This window comes from Taudactylus pleione, unplaced genomic scaffold (genome assembly GCF_031769625.1).
Source record: "Taudactylus pleione unplaced genomic scaffold, aTauple2 ptg001325l, whole genome shotgun sequence".
Classification (NCBI taxonomy): domain Eukaryota; kingdom Metazoa; phylum Chordata; class Amphibia; order Anura; family Myobatrachidae; genus Taudactylus; species Taudactylus pleione.
Window position 1 is genome coordinate 538,114 of NW_028285725.1, and position 14,599 is coordinate 552,712.

At 47.9% G+C, this 14,599-nt stretch overlaps 1 protein-coding gene and 1 pseudogene across 3 annotated transcripts in view; both read left to right on the top strand.

Annotated features, from left to right (window-relative positions):
• OPHN1 (oligophrenin 1) overlaps window positions 1-14,599 on the top strand; it is a 180,138-nt gene that overhangs the window by 102,710 nt on the left and 62,829 nt on the right. For all 3 annotated transcript variants that reach the window (XM_088463135.1, XM_088463133.1, XM_088463134.1), the window contains exons 7-8: window positions 5,697-5,807; window positions 7,607-7,711. In XM_088463135.1, the coding sequence (XP_088319261.1) occupies window positions 5,697-5,807; window positions 7,607-7,711 (216 nt within the window). The remainder of the gene's footprint in view (window positions 1-5,696; window positions 5,808-7,606; window positions 7,712-14,599) is intronic.
• On the top strand, window positions 12,873-12,993 carry LOC148443166 (5S ribosomal RNA; annotated as a pseudogene).

Sequence of the window (14,599 nt, forward strand, 5' to 3'; positions counted from 1 at the left end):
AACCGGAAAAAATCTTTGGGTGGAATTGCCACTCTATCCCGGATCTCAGAAAATTGTGGGAAATTAGTATCTATAGTTATATCATTTACATAATAGATATTACCCGATGTCCAGGCAGTAAAAGATGATTTGCATAAACCAGGAGGAAAAGATGGATTGTGAAGTAATGGTATCAAAGGGGACGGGGCTGGAGCTAATTTAAAACATCTATTGGTTAAATCCCAAATTGCTAAAGAACGGGAAATTACAGGGTGGGAAGAAACTGTCCGGGGGCGATGAATCTTAGGTAATCTTAGGGGGGATACAGTAGCCAGTCCCAGCTCCTCGGCCTCGATAGCAACCCAGACCTTCCCCGCATTGAAGTTACACCACTGAGCACAATGAGAGAGCTGCGCAGCATAGTAATATTTTTTAAAATCAGGAATACCCAAACCCCCACCCCTGGAGGGCCGCTGAAGCAATTTTAGTCTGATCCGCGGGCGTTTCCGGTTCCATATGAAATATGAGGTTTGGTACTGAAGAAATTTGAACACGTATGGAGGGATGTAAATCGGAAGGGTCTGAAATAGATACAAGAGCCGAGGGAGAACGCTCATCTTAACTGAATGTATTCTACCTATCCAAGAAATAAAATAATTGGACCATTCATGCAAATCAGACCTAATACAATCTAGAAGGCGGGGAAAATTTGCCTGAAACAGCTGCTGATGATGATGAGTTAAAAAAACACCAAGGTATTTGATCTTTTTTTTATGCCAGGTACAAGGGAGCATGGTCTCTAGGGTTTGCTTTAGGGTAGCAGGGATATAGAAATCAAGAACTTCAATCTTGGTAACATTAATTTTATAACCCGAGTGTTGAGAATATGAATTTATTTCCTTTAAAAGTGAATTTAGGGATTGGGCTGGATCAGTGAGGGAAACTAAAATATCATCGGCATACAATGCGATTTTATATTCAGAGGGGCCAGTGGATACTCCCGAGATAGCTCTATTACAACGGATCCTTGCCGCCAGGGGCTCCATAATAAGAGCAAATATTAAGGGAGAGAGGGGACAACCCTGCCGAGTACCGTTAGTGTTCCCAAAACTGGAGGAGTAAACACCATTAACCGACACCCGTGCTGTGGGGGAACGGTAAAGTGCCACAACGCCATCTAAAAATTTGCCTGAAAATCCCATTTTGTCCAGGACAGCAAATATGAAGGGCCAGGAAATACGGTCGAAGGCTTTCTCCGCGTCTAGAGCTAAAATCAGGGAAGGAAGTTTTCTTTTATGAATAGAATGTATCAGATCAATGGCGCGTCTGGTGTTGTCCGATGCCTGACGTCCAGGTATAAACCCGACCTGATCCGGATGTATCAGATAAGACAGCAAGGGAGCTAACCGCGTCGCTAGGATTTTAGCATAAATTTTCAGGTCGACGTTTAATAATGAAATCGGTCTATAGTTAATACATTGAGTAGGATTAGGTTTAGGGATCACCACAATGTCGGCCCGAGTTGTATCAGGGACAAAAGAAGCGCCTTCCAAGATATCATTAAATAAAGATGTAAGATGTGGGGCAAGTTCTTTTGTAAACTTTTTATAATATTGGGCTGTAAACCCATCGGGGCCCGGGGCGGCAGAGGAACGCATTGATCTAACAGCAGCTATTGTCTCTTCATCTGAAATACGGTCATTGAGAGTAGATAATTGGGATTCTGAGAGACTGGGTAGAGAAGTAGAGGACAAATATGAGCGCACTCCCTCAGCTCCAGCAGAAGTGGGGTAGGAAGAGTCTGATAAATTATAAAGGGAACTATAAAAGGTCCGAAATTCCTCAGCCATAACTGCAGGATCATAGGTAAGAGAACCAGAGGACGGAGAGTGTAATGTGTCTATCGCACCTGATGCTTAGACAGATTTATCATAAAAGCGTTGACGAAGTTTTTGCAAGATAAGCGCAGCGCGGCGAGACAGAAAGGCATTAAGCTGACCTCGTAGTTTCTCAATTTGGGTTAACACAGAGACGCTAGGGGATGCCTTATGTTGAATCAATAGCACTGAAATTTGTGACTCAAGGGAATGGATTTCCTGTGCAGCCGCTTTCCTAACCGCTGAGGTTTTAGAAATGAGAAAACCCCATATCGTAGCCTTATGGGCTTCCCAGAGGATACTAGAGGAAATATCAGGAGAGGTATTCTCCTCAAAGTAGCGGGTCACCGCCAATTTTATTTCTAGCAGAGCGTAGGGATGTTGTAAAAGGGAGTCATCAAGACACCAGTTACGCTTCCCACGAGGAGAACGCTGTACATCTAAAAGAATATAGACACCTGCATGATCTGTCCATGTAAAGGGGGATATACCTGCTTCCGTAACCAGAGAGGTGATAGCGGAGGAAATGTGGATCATATCTATCCTGGAATAATGTTGGTGTGGAGCTGAAAAATGAGTAAAGTCCTTAATGTGAGGATGTTTAAGACACCAGGAATCACAAAGGCCATGATGTTTAAGGGAAGCCAGGAGAGTACGAGAAGCTATAGGAAGAGACATCCCGGGGGAGTGTGAAGGTGTGTTAGATCTATCTAACAGGGGGTCAATAATGGTATTGAAATCCCCACACAAAATAATATGGCCCTGCGCAACTCTGCTGATACGCCTGAACAAAGAATCAAAAAATTGGGGCTGGTCTTGATTAGGAGCGTACACTGACACCAGAGTGAAAATCTCAGTACGGAAGGTACCGATCACTATAAGAAATCGACCCTCTGGGTCTGTCACAGTTTTAATGTGGACAAAAGGGATATTACGCCTAATTAAAATGGCTACCCCACGCTTTTTACAATTCGCTGAAGCAAAGAAGGTCTGGGCAAACCACCTACCTCGAAGCTGGGAATGCGGGCCCGTAAGATGAGTCTCTTGTACAAATGCAACATCGGCCTTCTCCCTCCTGCAAGCCCCCAAGAAAACGGTACGTTTCTTAGGAGAGTTAAGACCGTTTACATTAATGGATAACAATTTAAGAGACATGGAAAAATATATAGAGAAGTACTACAGACATAACACACAAATATAATAATTAAAAAATTTGGCCCAAGTAGAGCCACCCTTGGGGACAGAAAGGAAAGAAATGGGGAAGAAAAGCATAAAAGAGCCACAGAGAATGAAAAGCACACGAAAAAAAGAAAGAAACAGAGAACCCATTTGGGTAACAACCCTGGTAAGTTGGGTCCCAAACAAGGACAGCAATGATATCAATCAACATAACATTATTCAAATATATTAAAGGGAGCATGGGGGGTAGTGGAATGACCGTCCAATAGAATCAGGACTGCCTGGACCCTTAAATACAAGATCGGCTATAACCAAATCAAACAAAAATCCCTGTAATACAGGGATCATAAACCTGTCAATATATAGAAACAAAACAAACAAAAAGAGGGGGGGAGGGAGGGGGGAGAATGGGAAAGACAAGGGACAGAGAGAAATACTATCTAAACATCGTAATATTCATGAAAATAATAACTATATATGTCGCAAAGAACCAAGAGGGGAGGACTGTTCCTCCTAGCAAACTTCAAAAAGAACATTATAGGGAGCTTTAAACCCTATTATAAAGAGAATAAACATCAGGGAGTGACCGAACAGTTCAAGTGGGGTCACCGTCCTTAACATGGTGACGGGACACCCTGGTCCAGTCCGGTGAAGGAGGTTGGGAGCGTTGAGGTTTGGGAGAGGCTGCAGCAGTCACCGGATCAGAAGTCGGCGTCGGAAGAAGATTAAGCTTGGCTAATAAATCTTGACCTTGAGTGAGAGTCTTGATACTATGCACAGTGTTGTTTGCTGAAACATGAAGCATAAAGGGGAATCCCCAGCGATATCGGATTTGATGCTGCCGTAGAATCTTAGTAACTGGCTGAAGATCCCGCCGTTTCTGAATAGTAGAAGGGGCCAGGTCCTGGAAGATTTGTAACTGCATATCTTGGAATGGTATCACTGGAGAGTCCCGAGCAGCTAACAAAACCTGTTCCTTTGAACGAAAATAGTGCAGGCGAACTATAACGTCCCTAGGAGGTTGAGTAGGAGAAGGCTTCGATCGGAGTGCTCTATGGGCTCTATCACATAAACAATCTTCATTGGTAAGAGCTGGAACTAAGTGTTGAAAAAAGTCTTTTAGAAATGACGGTAAGGAGGAGCCAAAGACTGATTCTGCTATATTACGGATGCGTAAGTTGTTGCGACGTAAGCGATTCTCTTGGTCCTCTTGTCTTTCTTTGAGTGCCTCCACCTCGTCATGAAGTCTAGAGAGTTCTTTATCAAGACGATTTTGGGAACGGCATAAGTCGTCTGATTTAGATTCCAGCGCGTCCGTTCTGTTGCCGAGAGATGTTAATTCTGATTTAAATTCTGTTATAGCTTTTGACAGTTCTTGCTTGAATGCGGATTGAACTCCCTCCAACAAACCAGTCATAACCGCTTGAATTTGGGGATCTATGCCAGCTTCAGATAAGCAAGGGGAGGGGGGGGATTCTGGGAGTAATGACGAACTCTGAGAGCCCTTGGATTTAGATCCGAAGAAATTTGCAGAAGATGGTGGAGGTTTCTTACCTCTCTGCGACATAGTGAAATGATAAAAATAGAGAGAAAAAAAACAAAACAAAGCCACGGTGTAAAAAGTGAGACACAGGGCTCTACAATAATAATCCAGGCAAGCTGGGTGATAATATTAAGCGAACATCTTTAACTCCAGAGATGCACCATCTAGGAGACACTTGATGCAATTATCGCAAGAGACCACAAGTGGGGGCCAGTGCTGAATAAATGGCAATTATCCACCAGCACAAAAGTAGAAGGGCCAACAGGTCACGTGACAGTGGAGCAGGTAAAGCAGTGGTATATGGAGATGCAGTATAATCTCCCCTCAGGGACTCACCACCCTCCCCTTACTCCAGGGAGTCACATGCGGCCGATGTTCCTGTCAGCAAACGGGGCCCACAGCTAACAGCCCGGCTGAGATGACCAGCAGCAGCAGCGTGTGGGCAGATTTAAAGATGGCCGCCGGAGGCTTCAGGACGCTGGGGCTTCCGCCCAGAGTTGTCTCCCGGGAGCCCCCAGGAGCAGGAACACCAGCCCTGACACAGCAGCGGGGCAGCCGAAGCTAGAGGGCCGGAAAGAGGTCACGCGGAGTGCGGCAGGGAGGACTTCGTCGGGCGCCCACCATGGAGATGTCGCCGCCGGAAGTCCGCGGCCGCCAGTCCGAGCACTCCAGTCCCCGGCTCAAAGGGCAGCAAGCCAGCTGCAACCCGCGGAAGCGCCTATTGCGCTTCCCGATTCCGCAGCTCTCACCCGCTGGACCGGAGGCAAGCAAGGGGGGGTAAGTAGGTGTCTGGAGGTCTCTGCTGGCCGGGATGGGGCTATAGAGGCTGGTTTCACACTAAGCTGGCCCGGAGCTCCGGTGAGACACAGCTTCCTCCATTAGCGGTCAGGCCACGCCCCCGTGCCATTATTTCTTTATTCAATATCTCTGTGGAAATATGGCTGTTACACGGTTACACCTCACACAAACATCACACATTGATGCTCTATACTGTGATGTGTCAGTAAAATTACAGATGTGCAATGAGAAGTTACTACCATCCACAACAGACTTATGGGTGGAGAATGCTGTTGTATATCATTTGTAGATAAATCTCTTCTGATTGTTTCTCCCCATAGGCAGACCTGCAGGTGGACAAAGAGAAGCAGAACTTCTATCAATCCTCACTTGAATATGTCTACCAGATCCAGGAGGTGCAGGAGAGCAAGAAGTTTAACATTGTGGAGCCGGTAATGCTGTTTGTGCTGGATAATTAGCAGTGCAGGATAGCATTATTGACCAGGAGGATATACTGTAGGTGTCAGTGTTGCATACCGTAACTCTTATTTTCTAAATGACTTCAATAAAATTATAACTAAATCAGGGTCTAGGGTTCAAGCTCAGACATAAAGTAACCCATAAATTATATGAAATTTTGTTTTCAAAATATAAAATAAAACAGTAGTTTATAGATCCTGACTTTGGGCCTGATTCAGAGCCGCTCGTAAGCGGCCGCTGTTCGTTCTGACCGATGTTCGCACATCTGCGCATGCGTACGGATTGTAATACGCATGCGCGAACCAGTCAGTGCGGCCGAAAATCGTTTGTTCGCTATATAGCGAATGCCTGCTAATATGAGTGACAGAAGGAGGCGTATGTGGGTGGTAACAGGGGAAGGTGCTTGAAAACGGGGGTGTGGAATTAGATCGCAGGCGTGCTTAAAGGTCAAAACGGGCGTTTTAAGGGAGTGCACAATTAATACAGCAGCGTCATTGACCACGTCACTTGGTTTTCTTTTACCCCGAACTGATCGCAAAATAGCGGTTGAAAAAACCAGCCACAAGAATTGCGAGCAGTTCATACGCTGTTCGATGTGCTCGATTAATCTAATAAATAGTGGACATGACGTAGGATGCGAGCGGCCAGGGGGCGTATTTTTTAAAATTACAACCGCAAGTTTTGCTCGCTCGTTCAGACTTAGAGGCGTGAACAGACCGCAATTAGCGAACGGTTCATTTGAATAGCCACCCCTTGTTTTAGAACGAACGACCGCAAATAGCGAGCGGCTCTGAATCAGGCCCTTTATGTTAATTTTTGAAAATGTAACCTGTATGTAGAATATCATTGGATAGCAAAAGTAGACACATGTCTTGCACAGCTGATATAAGTATATTCTGCCAGCTCCGAGGAACACAATACGAGGGATGGCAGTATTCATTTCTGCTTCCAGTAGGGGCTTATTAAGAGAAGATTTTTACAGTTACAGCACAAAGCATTGTTGTGATGTGGGCTCAGTTAGTCAGTAAATGGAAGAAAATCCATTTGTTTGAGAGCTGTATGTGTAACACGTAGTGCTCCAACTGCTGGCAGCGTGTGATGGCTGCTGGTTAATCTCAGTGCCATGCCAAAGATTCTGATGGAGTCACAAATTGCCATAGATTTGTATGCAGTACATACTGGGTGCAATTCAAGGAATTTACCTAGAACTGGGACTGCTGTTTTCATATACATCCTACTTTAATACACTGAAAACAAAATTTCATACATAATTGTCACTTGCTGTATGGGTGAGATGTACACTCGTCTAGTATCTGATTCTGTTTTGTTGTGTGCTTTCTATTGGAGTCTACAAATCAGGCTGCTGATGGGGTATCTCTCACTGCCAGTACGGAGCGTCACATATTCTCACTGCTGCAAATATTTAATAATATTTACCAATGAAACAAGTGCTTAATAAAGAAAAAAACATGCAGAACTTTCTCTTCTGTGCATCATTAATTATTAAATACTAATTATTATTATTTAGAAATGCATATTAATAAGTACATATTATTTGGGGCCAATATACAGTCCTTGTAATTGCAGTATACATTGTGTAGTGGTTACAACACATATATCAGTAATGTTGGAAATATCCCAGTAGCGATGTCTTCATGCCGTGATGAGAGGCTGGTAATACCTTGCTAACCACTAGCTCACCGTTTATCCCAGCTTTATTCTTCATAATCCAATAAATCCTCTGAAATGTCAATATTTGTCTTGCTCTCAGGTTCTGGCCTTCTTGCATTGTCTGTTCACTTCTAACAGCCTCACGTTTGAATTGACTCAGGACTTCCTACCCTACAAGCAGCAGCTGCAGCTGAGCCTTCAGAATGTAAGTGCAGTATACATGTGTGACTATTATTATTACCAGGTATTTATATAGCGCACTTATATTCCGCAGCGCTTTACAGAGAATATTTGACCATACACATCAGTCCCTGCCCCAGTGGAGCTTACAATCTAGTTCCCTACCACATGCACATACACTTACACACTAGGGGTAATTTTGATGGCAGCCGATTAACCTACCAGTATATTTTTGGAGTGCGGGAGGAAACCCATGCAAGCACAGGGAGAATATACAAACTCCACACAGTTACATAGCGGTAATCGAACCCACGACCTTAGTAGTGTGAGGCAGTAACGCTAACCATTACTCCGATAATTCTCTAACCTTGTCCATAGTGCTGATATCATAAATTATTGATGGTTATACAAACACACACCTTAGCTGGTGTGAGAGGCCCAGACAAATTGTAATGTAAGAAGATTAAAAAATGTGTTCCAGGTATGTGCTCTGTAATGTTGTATGCAGTGCCGTAACAGGGTGGCAGTGTGCCGGCCCCGCACCCTGAGTGCATGACATCATGACGTTGTGCAGAAGGGGCGGGGCTGCCAGCACCGGGAATTGCAGGACGCTTTGAGCGGTTGCACAGATGGCATGGTGCGTGCCTGAGGCATCCAAAGGATGTGCCGGGCGTCACTGGCGCAGTGATGGTGGCTGCAGGGTGTCGTTCCAGGCACTCTGCTAACCATAAGCAAGAGCCATGGGGCAGCTACGGTGCTGCCCATAGCACCATGCTCTCTGTGCGGCGGCACCTCTCGCACACCCCAGTTACAGCCCTGGTTGCATGTCTCACTAAGAATGGCCTAAGGAAGGCAAAATGCAGACAGTAATTGTTTTGGGAATTATTAATTAATTATTAACAAAATTTTTTTTTTTTTTTCTTTTATTGATAAACAGGTTTTTTACATACAAGAAATATGAAGGGAGCAGATAGGAAATTACTGAGATAAGGAATATTCTGTAGTTAGAAAACTGTGGTTATTACATGGGTAGTTATATTGGGCAAACAATGGTAAGAGAAGTGTTCCGTCCATAGGGAATGGCATACAACAGAAATACGTAGGTACACCACTGGTCATAAAATTTAGAACACCCCCATTTTCCACATTTTGCTTGAAATGTAAGACGTTTACCTCATAACCTGATATGGTACAAAGGTAAGAAGTAACTGCTAGAAGTTAAAAAAAAAAAAAAGTTTAGGTTGGCAAAAACTGAAAAATAATATAGATTTCACAGTTATTAAAAAAGGAATTTTACAGCAAACAATGGGTTACAGCTGTTCTGATCTGGGGCATAAGTATGCGGCATACGGATCCTGTGAGGCAACTGGTGCAGGCGGGGGGGAGGGGGGGGGCAGTGGAGGAAGAATGGTAAGGTAGAGTGCAGGGATGTATTTACCACATTCCTGGCATGGATGTAATTATCTGTCCATACCAGGCAGTACTTTATCTGTATACTGGACGTAAAATTTAGTCCAGACAGATAAACTTGAGGGCGAGAGAGAATCTTCCCGCAGCTTATGCTCTCAGAGGGACCTTCTGGTCCCTCTGCTTGCCAGCACCCTCTCCCCCTCTGTCTGCTGTACTGCTGATCACCCAGCAAAGCAGGACCCCCTACCCAGCGCCTGCAGAACTGAGCAGCCGCTGGGGAAAAGTAAGTTAACCTCTCCCCTCATGCCCCTGACATACCTGGTTCCTGTATGCGGTCTCAAATTCAACGTCGCAATGTTTCCGATGTTGGTTCCGATGTTCAGTTATTTTAAAAAACAATTTATTTTTCTACTGCAGGGTCCATAGGGTATCCACAGGATACCTTGGGGGTATAGGTGATGACGTCAGTCTTCAGGCACCACAGAGTTAAAGTTTTCAGCCTCCCAGGATGCATCTGGGTCCCTCTCCTATACCCCGCCCCCGGGCCAAGGCATCTCAGTTTCGTCGGTGCCTGGCCGCAGTCGGAGGCACTGTGCAGAGGGGGGCTATGAAGAGCCCCTGAAGTTTGTTTTAAAGGCAGCGCTGGCTGCACATCTGGGAGTACAGCATGGACAGTCAGTACTGACGTCCATGCTGTCTCCCCTACACCCCGCCGGTACCAGAACGCCGGTACTGATCCGGGGATGCTGGTAGACATCTGGGGTCACGGCTAGCGGTGACCCCAGATGTTTTGGACCATTGCCGGATCCAAGGGGATAGCAGGTAAGCAGCGGGGTCCCGCGGTATTTCCCCGCTGGTCACATGGTCCTGAGTCCCCAGGCAGGGGGCTCCCTGGGGACTGGCTGCAGCGTGGAGCCAGGCGACCAACCTGCGCTTCCACTACCCCCTGGGACAGCGGGCCGCTGCTGAGCGGCATGCGCTGCGGCGTCCCAGGGGTTAAATGCAGGCCAGGGGAGCGCGCTTTCCCTGTCTCTCAGCCGGCGCCTCCCCTGCTGCACACAGCCTCTCTGCTCTGCCCGATTGGCCATAGTGTGTCAGCGCTCCTCCCCCAGGCCGGCCTCCTTCATCCTACTGCTCCTCGGTGGCATCTTTAAAGCATGGTGAACGCTGCTGGAAGCCTGTGAGCGGTGGCATTGCGGTCTGGGTCCCCCAACATACCTGTCCTCCGTTTGTCAGAGGTCAGTGTATGCAGCGCTGAGTCCTACCAGCCTGAGAGTCTGAGTAGTTGAGAATCAGCGCTAATAGAGCAGGGATTTGTTTCTTCTGCATTGTATGTGACTAATCTGCTAGCCCTGCTGTCTGTACTTTCACTTTCTACTGTCAGCCATATTACTGTCCCTGATCTTGCTCTGCTCAAAGCCCTTGCGGCGCGCGGTGTGCATGGTGTTATTCACACTATACCAATAAGTATAGGTGTGAGTGTCACATACTTACCATCATGTCTGAGACTGATTTTCCTCTCCAGCTCATGTGTACTAAATGTAAGGTACCCATAGCGGAGGGGGAGGGTACCGCGGAGGGGTTATGTCCCCAGTGCCTGGCACTGTCACGGCCGATTATGGTCATGGTCCCGGTACAGGTACCTCCCTGGGCTTGTTTCGCTAAGGCGCTTACAACCCTTGTGGGCCAGCTAGCTCCGCCACCTGCGTTTACCCAGACGGGTTTGTCCCATCGGTCAGTGGTGTCGTCACCCATGCGGGAGTTCCCAAGACAATTGATGGTACCCCACAGTCTCCCTGTCCCTTCCCAGGTTTCTCCGGAGCCTGCGTGGGTTAATACTCTAACTACATCGGTTCAGCATTTGTCCGATGTTTTACAGGGGGAGTCTGTGTTGCACCCTCATAATAGGCCGGTGGCGTCTTTATCTGCTGCTTATGGAGATGACGATGAGACGTCAGATGATGGGGAGATTATGGATCTATCTGACCAAGAACCTCTCCGTACCAAAGAGCCGGACGCGAAGTCCAGGGTGTATATCCCTGGTCTTATTCGTGCGGTCCGCCTGGCTTTAGTTATTGAGGATATTGATCCTTCGGTGGCCAATTTCAAATATGCCTTTTTTAAGGATATTAAGGGTGAGGCTACGGTGTTCCCTCTTTCTGATCAATTAGCGGATCATTTAGAGGAGGCGTGGAAAAATCAAGGTAAACGGTTTCAGCCCCAGAGGCACTTAGCCGTGGCTTATCCGTTTGCGGACAATTATTTTTCTAAGAGGGAATCCCCTCCACAAGTGGATTCACGTGTCACACGCCTAGTCAAAAGTGCCACGTTGCCTATGCCTTCGATGTCATCCTTGAAGGATGTCACTGACCGCAAGGTGGAGATCTGCCTCAAATCCGTTTATTCCCTTGCAGGGGGAGCATCCAGACCGGCTATGGCCGTGTGTTGGGTAGCCAGAGCTATGGAGCGCTGGGCGGATAATTTGGAGGCGTCTTTGGACTCTGACTGTTCGGCTGAACAGACCAGGTTGGTGGGCAATCTCCGAGTCTCGGCCACTCACATTAATGAAGCGGCCTTAGATATTTATATGCTCACCTCTAGGATCTCCTCTGCAGCCGTGGCTGCTCGTCGCACCTTATGGTTGTGTTCTTGGAAAGCGGACGCGGATTCCAAAAAGGGATTAGAAGGTCTGCCTTTCAATGGAGAGGTACTATTTGGTCCAGATCTGGACAAAATAATAGCTACGTTGGCAGCAGCAAAATCTGCATGTCTTCTGTTTGCTACGATTCCTTCTAGTGCTGGTGGGTCGTCCTTTCGGCCTCACAGGGCCCAAGTTAGGCCTAAAGCACAGTCCTTTCCACGGCAGGCTGGGACCAAGAAATTGTCCAAGCCCAAGAAACAGGTCTGGAGTACCAGACGTCCGGCTCCTAGGTCAGATGACAAACCTGCGGCCTGATGGTCCGTGCCTCCTTTTGGGGGATCCCAAAGTGGGGGGCCGCCTGCTTCAGTTCACCCAGTACTGGTCGAGGACTACGACAGACACTTGGGTTCAGGAGGTGGTCTCTCACGGGTATGCCCTCTCCTTTCGGCACAGGCCTCCATCTTGGTTCTTTACCACAGGCCTTCCGCTAGACCGGAGCAAAGCCTCGGAACTGCGGAAGGTTTTGCACACTGCTCCAGGCCGAAGTTATAGTGCATGTTCCAATTTCCCAGAGGGGCCTGGGTTTTCTGTTCCAATCTATTTTTGGTGCAGAGACCCAATGGGTCTTACCGTCCAATACTAAACCTAAAGGCCCTCAACAAGTCCTTGAGGGTGCCTCTGTTTCGGATGGAGACCCTGCGGTCCATTATTCTGGCACTGGAACCTGTGGACTACATGGTGTCATTGGACATCCAGGACGCTTACCTGCATGTCCCTATTTTTTTGCGCCATCAGCAGTTCCTCAGATTTGCAATCTGCAACGAACATTTCCAGTTCCGGGCGCTGCCTTTTGGCCTGGTGACTGCTCCACGGGTATTCACCAAGGTCATGGCAGCTCTTCTGCGGACGCAGGGAGTCCGACTGTTGCCTTATCTGGACGACCTCCTGTTGATAGCGGGGTCTCCAGAGTTTCTTTTTGGATCTGACGATTGCGGTACTGCAACGTCGCGGCTGGTTGATAAATTGGCAGTGGTCCACTCTCACCCCGTCTCAGAGTATCCTGCACCTCAGGGCCTTATTGGACTCCAGGCAGCAGCGGATCTTTGTGACGGAGGAAAAGATCCTGTCCAGATGGGCTTACGGCCACACCACCCTGAACATGCCCGATCTCATCTGATCTCGGAAGCTAAGCAGGGTCAGGCCTGGTTAGTACTTGGATGGGAGACACCGACTGGGAATACCAGGTGCTGTAAATGTGTCGCAAGTCCCAGACGATGGTGCCCACTCCGGAGGTTCGCCTGTCTCTAACCTGGTGGTTGCAGACGACCCACCTCGACAAGGGTCGCCTGTTCTGGGTGGCGAACTGGGTCCTGTTAACAACGGACGCCAGTCTCCAGGGCTGGGGACCTGTCACGGGTCCACACTTGTTTCAGGGCAGGTGGACTCGGGCGGAAGCAGAGCTTCCATTACACATTTTGGAACGCCGTGCGGTGTTCAGAGCTCTCCAGCTGGCACAGCCGGTTCTCCAGGGTCACACTGTGCAGGTCCAGTCAGACAACGCCACCACGGTGACCTATTTAAACCAACAAGGAGGAACCCGAACTCGGGCAGCACTCGCAGAAGTGTCCCGTATTCTGGTCTGGGCGGAGCGCAATCTCCCAGCAATATCAGCAGTGTTCATTCCGGGAGTCCTCAACTGGGAAGCGGATTTTCTCAGCAGGCAGGACGTGCATCCGGGAGAGTGGTCTTTACACCAGGACGTCTTTCAGAGTCTGGTGGACAAATGGGGTCTTCCAGAGATAGACCTCATGGCGTCCCGGCACAACAACAAGTTGCCGGTGTACGGTCTCGAACAAGAGACAAAAAGGCGTTTCTGGTGGATGCTCTGTCCGTCCAGTGGACGTTCCAGTTTGCCTACCTTTTCCCTCCGTTTTCCATTCTTCCGTGGGTAATACGGAAATTCAAACGAGAAGGAGGTACGCTACTGTTGATAGCTCTCGAGTGGCCCAGACGGCACTGGTTTTCCGACTCCCAGAGTCTGTCAGTAGACGTTCCTCTGAGGTTACCATTACGAACGGATCCGCTGTCACAGGGTCCTTGTCTTCACCTGGACCTGACTCTGCTGTCGTTGCCGACGTGGCTGTTCAAACGGTCATGCTAAAGTCCAGAGGGTTTTTCTGGCTCTGTGGTGCAAACCATGCTAAGAGCTCATAAACCTTCCTCGGCAAGAATCTACCATCGTGTGTGGCATACTTTCTTCCGGTGGTGTAGACCTAGAGGGTATTCCCCTAGGGAGTTCCGCCTGTCTAGGGTGCTGGCTTTCCTACAGGCTGGACTGAATCATGGGCTTCGCCTGGCTTCTCTGAAAGTGCAGGTGTCTGCCCTGTCAGTCTGGTTTCATCATAGGATTGCTGCGCTCTCTGATGTGCGCACCTTTATGCAAGGTGTTCTTCGCATTCAGCCACCTTTTGTTCACCGGTGGCGCCTTAGGATTTGGCTGTTGTCCTCAGAGTTCTCCAGGGACCGCCGTTTGAAACACTGGGCTCAGTGGACTTTAAATGGCTTACAGCTAAAACCATATTCCTTCTGGCCATTGCCTCGGCCAGAAGGGTTTCGGATTTAGGGGCTCTCTCTTGTAGACCCCCTTTTCTGATTTTTCAGAGGAATAGGGCGGTGCTTCGCACTCGTCCGGGATTCCTTCCCAAAGAGGTATCCAGTTGTCACATCAATGAAGAAATTGTTGTGCCGGCTTTCAATTCACCTGGACTTTCAGTGGGTGAAGCCACTTTGGATGTTGTGCGGGCCTTAAAGATTTATGTGGACCGCACTTCTTCGTTTAGGAAGTCGGACGCCTTGTTTGTC